Source organism: Geotrypetes seraphini, chromosome 1, assembly GCF_902459505.1.
Source record: "Geotrypetes seraphini chromosome 1, aGeoSer1.1, whole genome shotgun sequence".
Lineage (NCBI taxonomy): Eukaryota > Metazoa > Chordata > Amphibia > Gymnophiona > Dermophiidae > Geotrypetes > Geotrypetes seraphini.
The window spans coordinates 407,877,026-407,893,091 of NC_047084.1; the positions used below are offsets into that span (position 1 = coordinate 407,877,026).

The 16,066-nt window shown below is 42.9% G+C and overlaps 1 protein-coding gene across 2 annotated transcripts in view; it reads right to left on the minus strand.

Moving 5' to 3' along the window:
• Positions 1-1,175: 1,175 nt before the first annotated feature.
• The window catches only part of LOC117347421, a 52,161-nt gene continuing 37,270 nt past the window's right edge, over positions 1,176-16,066 (minus strand). Inside the window, exons 2-3 of one of the 2 annotated variants that reach the window (XM_033918342.1) lie at positions 5,875-5,983; positions 1,204-1,283 (exon numbers count right to left, since the gene is read on the minus strand). In XM_033918342.1, coding sequence (XP_033774233.1) covers position 1,283; positions 5,875-5,983 — 110 coding nt within the window. In that variant the 3' untranslated portion in view covers positions 1,204-1,282. Of the gene's footprint in view, positions 1,284-5,874; positions 5,984-16,066 lie in introns of both variants that reach the window. The other variant, XM_033918349.1, reaches the window with a different exon arrangement.

Genomic DNA, 16,066 nt, shown 5'->3' on the forward strand with positions numbered 1-16,066 from the left:
TTCTCTTTAATGAATTAGAAGAAAAAAAGAAACCATATAAACCACCACACCTTAGTAAATAGATTCCAATGTATTTTAGATTTTGGTTTCTTAACCCTGATGGTATTGACTCCAGGCATAAGCAGCGGAACACTTTTTTGTTTTGGGGTTCCCAAAGCTTCACCCCAGATCCTGCCCCTGACCTGCCCAAGCTCCACCTCCATAATAATAATACTACTGTAATTGTAAATGCCATTTCTTCCATTCATTTTTCATATACACACAATATAATAGATTGTGAGCCCACTGGGACAGACAGGGAAAAATGCTTGAATATCTGAATAAATTCATATAAACCATTTTGAGCTCCCTTGGGAGAACGGTATAAAAAAAATTAAATTAAAATTAAATTATACAAAGCAGGAGTGGGGAAGTAGATGTTGGTGAGGGAACACGGCAGAGTGCTGACCAGGAAGCACGCTGGCCAGTAGCAAGATGCCGCTCCCAGCCTTCCTAGAAGTGCTTCTTTCCCTGCAGGATCGCCGTTGGACCCTGTTATGGTACTACTGGCAATTTATGGGAGGCCATGGCTCCTGTGTGCCCCACCCCCACCCCACCCATTCTGATGCCTATGGCTCCAGTTCCATTTGTTTAGCATCAGGAATCTGGGAAACTGTACCTTCTTTCCTGCTCTTCCTGAATATCTAAGTGTATTCATTTACTCTCCTTATTGAGATAAAACTATCAACTGAACCTTCTTGAGCATCACAATTTGCCCTTCGTGAGTCATACAGCTAGAAGGTACACTTGTGACATTTTTTTCTTGTGAAGCCCTGGTCAAATCTGACAGAATAAGGGATCTAGCTAGGTACTTGGGACCTGAGTTCACCACTGTTAGATCATAACCATCAGGAGTACAGACCTATTCACTAGTTCAAGGCTAATGCAATCACCGGAGAGGAAAAGATCTCAGAAACCCTGCAGACACTCCGTTCAGGATAAATTCAGTCTGTATGTAATCCGGTTCCAGTTTCATTCATTGATCTAAAAAAAACCTCTCTGGTACATTAAAGCTTTTTTTCTTCTTATCTGTTTAACTTTTAAACTTTTTTGTTTTGTTCTTGTGAATTAATCAAAAGATACTCAAAACTGGGGGCACAATAAAAGTCAAGGAATTTTGGACTTATCTTAAACAACGCCAGTAACGACTCCTCAATGAACAACTTCAGCATTCACTGCCTCCCCGGAGTGACCCATTTCGCTCCACAAACAGGGGCTTTGTCAAGGATTGTCACAGGAACTGTCTATAAAGCAATAAAATGTGTGTCATAAACATACCAGCATGTGAACAAAACACTGAATGAGCAATAATCGGAAAGCCAACTACATAACACCAGCGTGCACACTCTCACAGGGAAATTTCAGTGCTTAGAAACCCAAACATCAGCGCAGGAGTTGCCATGGAGACAACTCACTCAATTTTACACTGGCGCATGCGCACAACCGCTGCTTCTAAAATCAGCTGGGAAAGCAGCCGTCAAAGGAGGAGTGAAGTCTCCTATTGTTTATACCAGTGTTCTTCAACCACCGGTCCATGGACCAGTGCTGGTCCACAGAAATTTCCTGCCGGTCCACAGGGCCAGCACGTGCATCAGGCCCAAAACAGTGTTCTTCAACCGCCGGTCCATGGTGCGATCGATGCGGCGTTATCTTCGAGCCAGCTCCCTCTTCCTAACTGATTCAGTGCACAAAGCCACGGGCAGTGGCTCCTACGGGCATCCTGCGCCTTAACCGGTTGCAATGTCAGAGGGAAGGCTTCCAGATGAGGCACGGGACGTGCAAGGTGCAATTAGTACTATTATGGGGGTGGGGTCTGGGGTGGAGATTGGGTAGAGATGGGCGGGTTCTGGCCCACGACTTAGCCCATTGTTTTTCAACCGCCGGTCCACGGACCGATGCCAGTCCACAGAATAATTCTTTTATTTCTGCTGGTCCATAGATGTAAAAAGGTTGAAAAACACTGGTTTATACTACTGATACTAGTGCACATGCACATGCACATGATACTAGTGCACATGCACTTAAACCTTAATTTACATGATGTGGAAGGCAGCAGTGAACCTATCAAACAGAAGACTCAGAAAAGGCTATTTGTGAGAAATAATGCATAGAAACTCACCTTTAGACAAATATTATCTTAGATAAAATTGATTTTAGAAAAGGATTTTAGAAAAATATATGAACTGACATTTTAAAAAACACGCTTCAATTCAGGGAACTGTTTAAACTAGCAGGGAAAAGCGAACCCAATTTGAAAATCCATCTTGCCTCTCTCTGCAAAAGACATTTCTTTTTGTTCCCACCTCTTTCTTTACCAAGCTCTGTATCAATGCATAAGCACTTAAGTTCAGTGAACTTGTGCTTACAGTCCATACAATGAGACCAACGGTTCTGATAATTTACATAGTTTGTAATTATATTTATGTTTGTCATTCTGGTACGTAAACATCTGGTGGATCTCCCAACATAAAATTTGGGACAAAGACATTGAAAAATGTAAATAATAAAGGTTGTTCTGCAATTCGTGAACTGTCATAGAACAAATTCTTTGTTATCTACAAGATTTTTTAAAGATTTGATCTCTAAAGTTTGCTCACATATAATGCAGGAAAGACCCTTGTAATGTCCAAAAATGTCTTGTGTTTTTGCCTCTGTTCTTAGTATTGATGGGCTTAGAATCTCCTTTAGATATTTCTGTCTGGAAAACGCAATCCTAAAATTGGAATCTTGAAATGTCTGGTTGGAACAAACTATCGGCCAATATTTTCTAAAGATGTTGGAGATATCTGTACTCTGAGGGCAAAATTATAACACGCACATCTGAATTTGTTTGTCCTCATCCTTTTTCTTAGATGAAAGTAAAAAAATCTCTATTATAGTGCAGAGCTCTCTTGTAGGCTTTTTTGACTATATTAGACAGATAACCCCAGAAATAAATTTCTTCTGTAGTTCTTTGGCCTGATGTTTGAAAACTGAAACAAAGGAACAATTGCATCTGACTCACAAAAATTGGGAAAAAGGCAAGCTGTTCTTTAAATTTGAAGAATGGCAACTTCTATACTGTAACAGAGTATTTCTATCTGTTTGTTTTATATAAGTAGAAGTCACAAATCTCTAATCTTGTTGTTGAATCTTCAAATCCTAAAAATTCAACTCCTGACTTGAATAATTAACAGTGAACTTCAAGTGTTCATCGCAGGAATTTAGCTATCTAATAAAGGACATCAGATCTTTTTCTTCACCTTTCCACAGCAAGATGATGTTGTCTATATCAGTGTTTTTCAACCACCGGTCCATGGACCAGTGCCGGTCCACAGAAATTTCCTGCCGGTCCACAGGGCCAGCATGTGCATCAGGCCCAAAACAGTGTTCTTCAACCGCCGGTCCACGGTGTGATCGATGCAGCGTTATCTTCGAGCCAGCTCCTTCTTCCTAACCGGAAGCCTTCTCTCTGACGTTGCAACTCAGAGGGAATGCTTCCAGATGAGGCACGGGATGTGCAAGGTGCAATTAGTACTATTATGGGGGTGGGGTCTGGGGTGGAGATTGGGTAGAGATGGGCAGGGTTTGGCCCCCGACTTAGCCCCGTGTTCTTCAATCGCCGATCCACGGACCGATGCCGGTCCACAGAATAATTCTTTTATTTCTGCCGGTGCATAGGTGTAAAAAGGTTGAAAAACACTGGTCTATATAACGCTTTCAGGTATGTATAGCATCTTGGAACGGTGAGCAAGCAATCCAATCCATTTCAAATGTTCCCATATATAGATTGGCCACTGAGGGAGTGAAGGTGGCACCCATTGCCACTCCACTAACCTGTAAATACAATTGATAGTCAAACAAGAAGAAATTTTCTTTCATGTCAATGCGACTCAACTGCATCAAGAACTCCGTGGCTATCGTCATTGGTCTCATTCTCTTTTCTTTTTTTCTTTCTTTATTTATTCAATTTATTTAATACAAACAAGCAATAAACATACTTGTACACAGATTACAAAAATTATTGAAAGGAAAATCTACGACCCCAAATCCACTTAATACAGTGTTTTGGTTACTCAATTATAATTCAAGTTATTTAGTCCACAACTATTTGAGAGAGACTTAAGAAAAAATAAAAATAAGAAATAAGACAAAATCTTATCCAATTTAGAAAGCGGCACTTTCTGCGGTGCTACAGCCATTCATGGCAGGTTACTCATTTTCAGCTACAGGCACTACTTGCTCTTTAGATTCTATAAATCCTATCAGTTGTTTAGATTCAAAAAATAAGTAATTATTATTCTGATGTGAAACAAAACATTTTACAGGAAATTTCAACATAAAATTTGCTCCCAAGGCTAGGACTCTTGGCCGTAATGCCAAGAATTCCTTCCTACGCCTCTGAGATCTCAGAAAATTCTGAGATCAGGAAATATTCGAACATTAGAACCTAAAAACTGATCATTAATATGATGAAAAAACAAGCGTAGTATATATTCTCTATCACTTTCTAAAGCAAGAGTTATTAACAGGGTTTTCCTTTCCGTTATAACAGGGGTGTCCAATGTCGGTCCTCGAGGGCCGCAGTCCAGTCGGATTTTCAGGATTTCCCCAATGAATATACATGAGGTCTATTTGCATGCACTGCTTTCATTGTATGCTAATAGATCTCATGCATATTCATTGGGGAAATCCTGAAAACCCGACTGGATTGCGACCCTCGAGGACTGACATTGGACACCCCTGCATTATAACCTCTAAAGAGTTCTCCAGAAACATCGTTAAGTTCATGTTTTCATGATTTGTCCCTTGAATCTCATTAGGAGTGGAAACTTCCACAGGTTTCTTTTCTTGAAGATAATTAGCTCTACAATTGGTGGCAAACTTTCTGTAGGAATTAGCAAAATTTCCTTAAAATACTTTCTTGCCATCTCCATTGGTGAAATTAAGGGACATTTAGGAAAATTTAGGAGTCTCAGATTATTTTTCCTTAGTTGGTTCTCAAAACTTTCCATTTTCCTGGCAGTAAATGATCTTTCTTTTACCAATTCCAAGTCCAAAGTTTTCATTTCGGATATTCTTGACTCCTGTTTTTCTAATTTCTCACTTAAATCTTTAAGGACCAAACTCTGTTGCTCCACTTTAGAGTGGATAGTCCCATAATCAATTTTTAAAGTGGAAAAAGACAATTTGAGGTTAGTGTCCATAACTGATATGGCTTGCCATAAAGCCTCCATATCTATTTCCTTAGGCTTCTCCAGCACCCCAAAGTTAATATTACTTCCTCCCGAAGCTCCTCTCACCTCCTCTGCAGTGTGGGAAAACTGCTGCTGTTCTCTGGCTTCTTCAGCTCCCGATAGAATTGGAGCTAGCTGTCCTCCTTCTCAGAGGATCAATGTACCTTCCGGGGTCATCATTACCTCAGGAACTCCCGACTCTGCACTGCTTCCGGGTTGTGGTGGTGGCTGCCTCTGCTCCGGGCTCAGCAATGCCCGAATCTGCTGGCTGAGTTCGCCCGATGTATTCGGGCTTGCCCCTGAAGTAGCCCCCGAAGATTCGCTCAAGCGGGCCAACGCTCCCTGAATTGTAGTCTGCACCAGACGTGGTGCCACTACCGCCGCCGGAGGATTGCTGCGAAGGGCTCCTTTCCTCTTTCCCATATTGAGGTAAGAGGGTTGCTAGGTCACTCAGCAAACGCCTGCCGACTGCAAGAGAGGGAGCCTCCTACTCAGGCGTCCGCTCTCGTCGCCATCTTGTTTCTCTCTCTCTCATTCTCTTTTCTAAGAACTTGTCAATAACAATCTGTGCTTCATTTTGAGGAAATGATGTGTAAAATGCAGCCACATCCAAACTTACCATAGGAATGGAAAATCAGTTTGGGGGATTCCGCTCAGCATGTTGATGGCATCCAAAGAATCTCTCAAATATGATGGAAGCTTTTTCACCTCATATTTGAGGAAAACATCTGCAAAACAGGAAAGAGGTTACAATAAAGAATCTTTGGAGGACATTATTGGATGGCCAGGTGGATGCTCAAGATATTATGTATCTTAGGTAAAGTATACAGAGTGGGTATAGTGGAACCCTGCTTATTCAAAAATTTGTAGTCATTATAGTTTAAAAAACCTTCTGTCATGCCCTTTTTTGTGAGCTGTGAAATTCTCCTCTGTAGTTTCTTTGTGGGGACCAACCCAAGCCTCCAGTATGTAGATTCAAGAGCAATGTTAGGAAATTCTACTTTACGGAGAGGGTGGTGGATGCCTGGAATGTGCTCCCGAGAGAGGTGGCGGAGAGAAAAAACGGTGACTGAGTTCAAAGAAGCGTGGGATGAACACAGAGGATCTAGAATCAGAAAATAATATTAAATATTGAACTAATTTATAAGAACATAAGAACATAAGAAATGCCTACGCCGGATCAGACCCTAGGTCCATCTATTCCGGCGACCCGCACACACGGAGGCCAAGCCAGGTGCTCCCAGTTGGAGACCCTGGTTACCCATATCCATCAATATGTTTTTCAAGGAAGTATACATCCAACTTATACTTGAAACCCGCTTCGGTGATGGTATTTTTTAGTAGGGACCATGCTTGATCGACCGTTTTGATTCCGGGTGTCTTTTTCATGAGCTGTTTTTTAACCATGACTCTCATGCCGTCATAGTTCCCTTTTTTGAAGTTAAAGGCTGTGGTTTGGGTCTTGGTTTTTTTTCTCTTCCCAATGCCAATTTTAAAATTGATCATGCAATTTTAAAATTGATCATGCATTTAGGGGCAGTACTGTACCAGTACTGGGCAGATTTGCACGGTTTGTGTCTATATATGGCCATTTGGGGGAGGATGGGCTGGAAAGGGCTTCAATGGCTGGAAGGGTTTAGATGGGATAGAGTAGGTTTTAATAGAGATTTCAGCTAAGAAGAAAAATTTAAAAAATTTAAATTGAATCAGGTTGGGCAGACTGAATGGACCATTTGGGTCTTTATCTGCCATCATCTACTATGTTAGACTGGTCTTCAAGTTGACTCATTATTTCATTTTTGTAATCTTTGGCATCCTGCACTACAATGGCTCCCCCCTTAACTGCCTTTTTAATAACCAGGGATGGATCATCTATCAAATTCTTTGTCACCTCCATTTGTTCACTAGTTAAATTGTGGAAACACTTGGCACCTCATTGAAAAATAGTGTGATCTCTTTAATCACACACTGTTTAAAGATACTTAATGCCATGCCTATGGGTCCAGGAGAGACCGTGGAATGGAGACGTAGAATAGTTTTATCTTGTGACTCTTCTTCTATGTTGTCAAAGAAAATTCTCAGTTGTAATTTACGCAAAATTTTTCAAAATCTATCCTGAATTGAAAAAGATTGAACCACCTAGTAACCCTAATCTTGACTACATCAGGCTCCAGCAAATGTTCTTCTTGCCTGCCCTTCTCAGACCTCAGCAATATTTGCCCTGTTCCCTCCCTTCCAAGAACCCACCAAGCTCATTCCTTTCTTTCTCCTCTAGTTCAAGTAAACAATCTGTTCTTTTTATGCATGGAGCATTGCATAGCTGATGATAGCTAAGCCTATCCTCCATACTTCATGGCTGATGATAGTGCTTTAATCCTGAACAATTTCTTCTTTTAGCCAGTAAAAACCACATAGGAAATTACTGATTCACACCAGTTGCCCCCCCCCTTCCTTGATTAACCACATTAGGAGTGCCCTACTCAGAAAGTTTTCTATTGTTTAAAAGAAATCTTCCTGTCTGTTAGAGTACTTATGAATGCTTTATTTCTCTTAATGGATTAGAAGAAAACAATAAGTCATATACATCACCACACCTTATTAAATACAGAAACATAGAATATGACGGCAGAAAAGGCCGTCAGCCCAACACGTCTGCCCACTCAAAAGAACACTCCCCTAAGCAATTTCCCGAAGTGAACCAACATGTTTATCCCATCGTTTCTTGAAGTCGAGCACATTGCTGGCCTCAACTACCTGACGTGGAAGGCCATTCCAACGATCAAACACCCTTTCGGTGAAGAAGTACTTCCCGATGTCACCATGAAATCTCCCACCCTTGAGTTTGAGCGGATGCCCTCTTGTTGCCATGGGACCCATAAGAAAAAGGATATCTTCCTCCACCTCGATATGGCCTGTAAGATCACCAATCTGGGAGGAGGTGAACTCCGACCTCCGGAAGTGCCTCCGCCTATGGTGGATTGAGGGCGTGGGGAGGTGCTCTAACATCGGGGCTCAAGGATGTTTCTAATCCCATGGAGATCGCTGCAGTCTCGCCTCCACAGTACGTCTCTGCCTTCTCTGTCTCTTCCATATGCTCTGTTACTGTGCCTCTGCCTTCCATCTCTCCCTTCACCCCCCCCCCCCATATTGATCTGGCACCCATCTTCTTCCCTCCGCTTCCCCCACAGTCTGGAATCTATCTCTTTCTCATTTCCCTTCAGCATCTGTTCCTCTCCACCCCACCTTCCCCAGTTCCCTTCAGCATCTGTTCCTCTGCACCCCCACCTTCCCCAGTTCCCTTCAGTGTCTGTTCCTCTCTACCCCACCTTCCCCAGTTCCCTTCAGCATTGTTCCTCTGCACCCCACCTTCCCTAGTTCCCTTCAGCATCTGTTCCTCTCTACCCCACCTTCCCCAGTTCCCTTCAGCGTCTGTTTCTCCCCACCCCACCTTCCCCAGTTCCCTTCAGCGTCTGTTGTCCTCCACCCCACCTTTCCTCCCTTTCTCCCTCCCTTCCCCTTACCTTCACAGCAGGCAATTTCTAAATGTGCTTCCTACAAGCAGCCGGAGCATATAACAAACAGTAGTAGAAATAACAGAGGAACAAATAATTTACATCAGCAAAGTGAATAAGAGTCAGAGTAAATTCAGTATATTAAAAACTCTTAAAGGGTCATTAATCAATCACTGAGTCTTATGTTCACATACTAAATCCTGTGGAGCCATCACTATCATTAAGTCAGTATAAAACACATATGATCACCAACATGAAATTACAATAAAGGCAAACATTAACACTGCAAATATAAGGGCACAAAGAGGATATAACCAATTTAATAGCATGGATAAGGATAGCATTCCCATAAAAAAAATTTCAAAATTAATATAGTAGATATACCAATGGAGCCCTCAGTTGGAACACAAGTGCAAATTAATAAATCTCCAGGGAAGAAGTATAGAAAAAGACTTTATCCTAATCAAATTTCAAGTTTTATTAAAATTTTAATGTATCTCAATATCGTGAATTCAAAGCAATTTACAATTCAAAACAGAGTCTTAGGGCTCTTTTTACAAAGTCACGCTAGCGGGGTTAATGCGCATGACTTATATCACACGCTAACCCCCGCGCTGGCCAAAAACTACCGCCTGCTCAAGAGGAGGTGGTAGCGACTAGTGCATCCGGCGGTTTAGTGCGCGCTATTATGCGCGTTAAACCACTAGCGCGCCTTTGTAAAAGGAGCCCTTAGTTATTAACTACAATAGACACACAAACATTGCAGATTGATACATAAGGGAAGTGGGAAGAACTACAACAGGCATAGTAAAGAGAACATGAAAGGTAAGTACAAAAGGAGGGTAAAAATTTTAAAAGCATAATCAAGATTAAAAAAGAAAACTAAAATGGTTTTGTTTGTTTTTTAATTTCTTGGAACCTAAGACAGAGGAAACATGAGTTTCTGCGGTGAACGGGGTCAAAAGAGAATCCGAAGATTTGGTCTCAAAGGCGTCCTTGAACCACCAGCATTTTAACAATCCTTTAAATTTACTTAATGATTTTTCTTCCTTAATAAATGATGGTAAGGAGTTCCATATTTTAGGCGCTGCAACCGCAAAGATCGTATTTTGTCTTGTATTTATTGTACTAAGTGATGGAATTATTAGAAGGTTTTTGTCCTCTGATCTCAAACTTCTAGTAGGAATATATGGAATAATGTATCTTTCTAGGAATGATGGGGCTTTAGTTGTTAATATTTTGAATGTTAATAGTGTTATTTTATAGGAGATTCTGTGGACAATTGGAAGCCAATGAGCTTCTTTGAGCAGAGGTGTCACATGGTCAATTTTTTTCTTATTTGTTATAATTTTAATTGCGGTGTTTTGAATTAGTTGTAGTCGATGGATTTCCTTAAGAGCGATTCCTTTGTAGAGCGAGTTGCAGTAATCTAACTTTGAAATGATCAGTGAATGTACTAGGACATTCAGTGATGCAGAGTCCAAGAATGGAGCAATTGATCTGATCATTCATATCCTCTGAAAACAACCTCTCACTACTGCACTAATCTGATTGTGATATGTCAATTTTTCATCAAGAATAACCCCCAACACTCTAATCTTAGTGACTTCCTGTAATTGGATATTATTTATTTTGATTGGGGCAGTGAGTTTTAATCCTTCTTTCCAAGGGAAGTGTATTATTTTTGTTTTGTCTGTATTCCTTATTGGTTTATTTTTGTCGATTATACTTAATTTTTTATTGACATTTTGGAATTCCTCTGTGAAATATGAGTCTAATGGGAGTAAAAGTTGAAGATCATCCGCGTAGGTGAATTCTGTAATCCCAATAGACTGACAGAGAGCTAGCAGAGGGGCTAAAAAGATGTTAAAGAGTAGAGGGGATAATATCGACCCCTGCGGGATGCCATAGTTGGTAGATATCATGTGTGAGGTTGAATTATTAACAATAACTTTTGATGATCTATCTGAAAAATAAGACTGAAACCATTGAAGCACAGTTTCACTAATTCCAATGGATTTCAGTCTTGTTAGAAGATTGTGATCAATGGTGTCAAATGCAGAAGAAAGGTCTATGGATATAAGAAAAACAGATTGGTGGTGGTCCAGAAAATAAGGGATAGTTGTAGTCATACCTATCATCGAATGTTCTGTAGAATAATGTTTCCGAAATCCTGTTTGATTAGGATGCAATATTCCCGTTTTATCTATAAATTCGGATATCTGATTGAATACTACTTTTTCAGTCAATTTTGCAAGGAATAGAATATTAGCTATTGGTTGAAAATTTGCAGTGTCATTGAGATTTGCCTTTGGATCTTTAAGAATTGGGTGGATTATCGCATGTTTCCAGAATGGGAGAGATCCTGTTTCCAGACTGCTGGTGATGATTTTATGTATGAATGGCCCTAATTTATTGAAAAAACGTTTTAAGATAAATGGCAGAATAGTTTCAGAGTTATTGTGTTTTATGTTTATGGATTGAAACAACCGCTGAATATCGTTTATAGATGGTAGGTTGAACCGAGCACATTTTGGAAATGGCAAGATATTATCAGGTTTTGTGGGGTCTAGGTCAGGTTTTGATCTGAATCGACTTCTAATGCTGATGATTTTTTCTTTAAAGTAATGTGCTAGATCTTGAGCAGTGATTGTAATGAATGTAGACAGTGCCTAAAAAAAAAGGAAAAAAAAAAGTCTTGACAATTGTACATACATTCAGTCTGCTAGGACAGTACATTCTTTTAAACTCAAGAATCAATTTCTAAAGCTATATTTATGGAGAAGATAATGACAGGCAGACAAAACAACCTAGAGGCCATTGCCAACAAGTCTATCTCATCAATTAAGCAGCCTTTATCAATTATATGTACAGTTGACTCCACCTAAGTGCACGTCAGTTAAGCGCACACTTCGGTTATGCACAGCCTACCACCACGGTCCCCGTTTTTTTTTTTTTACATTAAAGTCAGTGGATGTAAACTCTGGATAATTGCAATTCTGATAAGCACACAATCCGCTTATGTGCACTGATGTTATAGGTCCCATCTCTATTCGTTCAAGTTACGTTCACTCCGGTTATAAGCAATCATGTTCTGATGTGGATGAGCCATGTGTTTAGGAACAGCAGTCTAGGCCTGGCCAGGTGTTTGAACTTTCAGAACCACACAATTGCATTGCATGGACAAAAACCATTGTCTTTTTTCCTATTTGATATTTGATATGTTAATTTGAATATTATTTATTGGCTTATCTTTATCTTTCTGCACAAGTGGATACTTGATTTGTAATTTGAAAATTATGGGGATAATAAAAAAAAAAAAACAAAAACGTCTAAAAAGTGTCCTAAGTGGCTACTTGGACGATCAAAATGCCTGTTCGTCCAAGTACCCATAACCAAAGCTGGTTTTTAGACGTATCTAAAACCAACTTAGGCCTTTCCCCTTCCTCTAAATGCACAGAGAGAAAAGAGGTGTGTTTAGAGGAGGGGAAAGGGCGGGCAGTGGGCGGGAGGTAGGCCGACCTACACCTAGGCGTACAACAGGTATAACCAATACAGTTTAGTCGGCACTTAGACCTTTTTCACTTAGACGAAATAAAACCAGGTCTAAGTGCCGAAAAACGGGCCGCTGAGCTGATGGCCATTGGCACCATCAGTTCAGCAGCCCGGCAACCTAACCATCGCGGCAGGAGAGATGCCTCATCTCCCCTACCGTGATGCCATCACTCTTCTACCTGAACTGCCGCGACCCGCGGCAGTTCGGGTAGAGGAGTGATGGCATCGCGGTAGGGGAGATGAGGCATCTCAACTGCCGCGATGCATCACTCCCCACCCCAAAACATCAGGGCAAGAGGGAGTTCAAGCCCTCTTGCCCCAGCCAACCGCGGCACCCCCGACATATCGGGGCAAGAGGGAGGCCAAGCCCTCTTGCCCCCCTGACTCACCGAATCCATCGGGGCAAGAGGGAGCTCAAGCCCTCTTGCCCCCCCCAACTCCCTGACTCCATCGGGGCAAGAGGGAGCCCAAGCCTTCTTGCCCCGCCGATCCTGCCCCCCCCGGACTCGTTCGGGCCAGGAGGGAGCCCAAGCCCTCCTGGCCCAGCCGATCCTCTACCCCCACCCCCCACAACATTACGGGGCAGGAGGGATCCCAGGCCCTCCTGCCCTCGACAAACCCCCCTCCCCCCAATGTCCGCCCCCCCAGAACCCCCGATCGGCTCCCCCTCCCAGCCGACCCGTGACCCCCGGCCGACCCCACGACCCCCCCCCACCCTTTAGGTAAGTTGGCCGGTCAGACGGGTGCCAAACCCGTCCGTCGGGCAGGCAGTCCTCCGACGAATGGGGCCGGATTGGCCCAGCCTAACCAAAGCCCCGCCTACTGGTGGGGCCTAAGGCGCCTGGGCCAATCAGAATAGGCCCGGGAGCCTTAGGTCCCTCCTGTAGTAGAGGCAGGCCATAATCAAAATAAGGACGTTTGTTTTGGTTATGGACACTTTCCCTGCTTCTGGGTTGAACGTTTAGGGACTTAGGCCAAAAGGGGACTTAGACACTTTTTTTGATTTTGCCCCTCTATATATATAAAAATCATTGTATGTGGCTGAACGTGTCCACCATGCTGGACAAAAGTCATTGTCTTTGGCTGAATGTGTTGATATCTTAAAGAGACTTGACCAATGTAAGCATCAGGTCTCTATTGCAAAACATTACAGCGTTCATTCTAGCTAGATTTCTTAGATTTACAAAAAAAAGCAAACCATGTTGAAAGACAACAGCAATCCTACCAGAAACAGAAAAGAATTGGGAAGGCTAGAGATGTTGAACAGACGTTGCTGTGATGGTTTGCTGAAGCTAGAAGTCGACAACTGCCAATCAGTGGGCCTCTGCTGATGGAGAAAGCAGCACAGGTATCCAAAGAACTGGGTGTAGAAGACTTCAAAGCAACAAATTGGTGGCTAGAGAGGTGGAAAGTTCGTAACGGCATAAAATTTAAGCAGCAGCATGGCGAAAAACAAGACGTGGATGAGTTTGGTGCAGAGAAATGGGTCATAGAAGTGTTGCCATCAGTCATTGGTGGATATAAACCATGCAACATTTTCAACGCCAATGAAACGGGCTTATACCGGTGTGCCATAGGGATGGAACATTGGCTTTCAAACGCAGCAAAACTGTTGGCTTCACAGTGCCAAAGGAACGATTGACATTGCTGCTCAGTTGCAATATGGACGGTAGTGAAAAGGTCGAGCCACTGGTGATTGGGAAGAATCGAAATCCTCGGTGCTTCATAAGAACATAAGAACATAAGCAGTGCCTCTGCTGGGTCAGACCAGAGGTCCATCATGCCCAGCAGTCCGCTCACGCGGCGGCCCATCAGGTCCAGGACCTGTATAGTAATCCTCTATCTATACCCTTCTAACCCCTTTTCCTTCAGGAAATTATCCAATCCCTTCTTGAACCCCAATACCGTCCTATCACACCCTCCGGAAGCGCATTCCAGGTATCCACCACCATTTGGGTGAAGAAGAACGTCCTAGCATTGGTTCTGAATCCGTCCCCTCTTAATTTTTCCGAATGCCATCTCGCTCTTGTAGTTTTTGAAAATCTTCAAAAACATTATACACTGTGGCACTGCCGGTGCCGGTTTGAATGATGGCCCCCGATCAGCGCTCAAAATAGACCGCGCTGGACGTGCCTCCAGGAGAAGCTGGAAGTCCTGCTGGTTCTTGGTCAGTAAGGAAAAACAAACAGTCAGGAACAATAAAGTTTCTAATATACCTGAGTCTCAATTTATTGAATTTATAGCCCCTTAGCCAGGGGTGAGTCCATTTATTTCATGAACAAACAAAAAAACATGAAAAGAATAACCGGGCTGTAAAACAAAAGCCCACACCTTCCTTATAGGTATTAAGAGGTAAGTAGTGTAACAGTCTATAATAGTCCAGTCCTAATAAGCCTGCCGTCCCAAGCAGGGCAGGAATAAGGCTGTTACAATCTCTCAGTTGTATGAAATTGTTCCAATTAGGCCTGGCTTGCAACAGGCCTGTCCCAACCAACTCAACAAGCAGTTGGTGGGGGAGGGGAGTAGCTGAATCCACTTCTTCAATAAGCTTGCCACAAATGGCCCCACAATCCCACCCAAGGATCTTGTGTGGATTCTCCCCACTCTACTACCCCTGCACACAGTCCCAAATCAGCCGCAAAAAGGCAAAAAGCAAAAAATCTTACAAACAAATTAAACCTGGCTTTAATGCTACCAGATCCAGGCACCTTCATAACCGTGAGCTCAGCACTGCTCACCGGGCTCCAAACAGGTGCTTACAGGTTTCCCAAAAACCAGAAAAGAAAAGTCCACCAAAATTAAGCACAGCAAAAAAGTAAAGTCATAGTACTCAACTCTCATCCTTTGCTGATGCTTCTGGTTCCATGGCAGTGTCCATAACCTCCATGGGCTCCGGGTTAGCTAGCTGGCTGGCTGGCTTCAGGAACAGGGGCTGCATCAATCATTTCAATATCCTGGTTTCCCTGAGACTCAGGAGACCCGTCCTGAGAACCTCCTTCCTGGGCTGACCCAGGGTAGACTAACTTAGTCTTTCTCAGGGCTGCTTCTAAAGCATTGAGGCGACCCCGCCCTGTCCTGAAAGGGGGAAGGGCAGCCTGTAGCTTTTGCTGGGTTTTTCCCTGGGCTCTAATTAGGCCCAGCAGCTGTGAATTACCTGAGCTTGAGGTTTGCTCTGAGGCTGTTCCTTTGTATAAGGCACCTCCCTCTGCTCCAGGCTGTTCTCCCCATATTCCTCACCTTCCCAGGGTTTTATAACATGGGGTTTGAATGGGAATTCAGAACCTTATTTTCTATTTGTGTCTAACCTGTCACATTGGTTAGCCCTCTTCAAGGCAAGGCTAGGGTTAGGCGGAGCCTTCCCTGACACAAGCCGAGCTTTAGGGCTAGGGTTGTGACATACCCACACCCTTAATGGCTGCCCGTCCCTAGTCTGTGGAGGAGTAACCCCATCCTCCTGGATTCTTGACAGGCTGTCCACATTGGTACTAAGTTTGCCCGGGCAATGTTTAGTAACGCCTCCGTGGTCTGTTGCCTTTTTTCCCTTGACTTAGGGGCGGTGTGTCTGGGTCCTCAAAATCCTCGGGCCACCTTAAAATGGGGGTCTTGTATTTCCCTTCTGAGGCCCCGCTGTCATAACCCTTTGGACTCTCCAACCCATCCACCCGTTGAGCTAAGGCTGCGATAACCTGAGTCATTCCCCCTAGCTCCTCTTTTTGCATTTGAGTGATTTGAGTGATTTAAAGA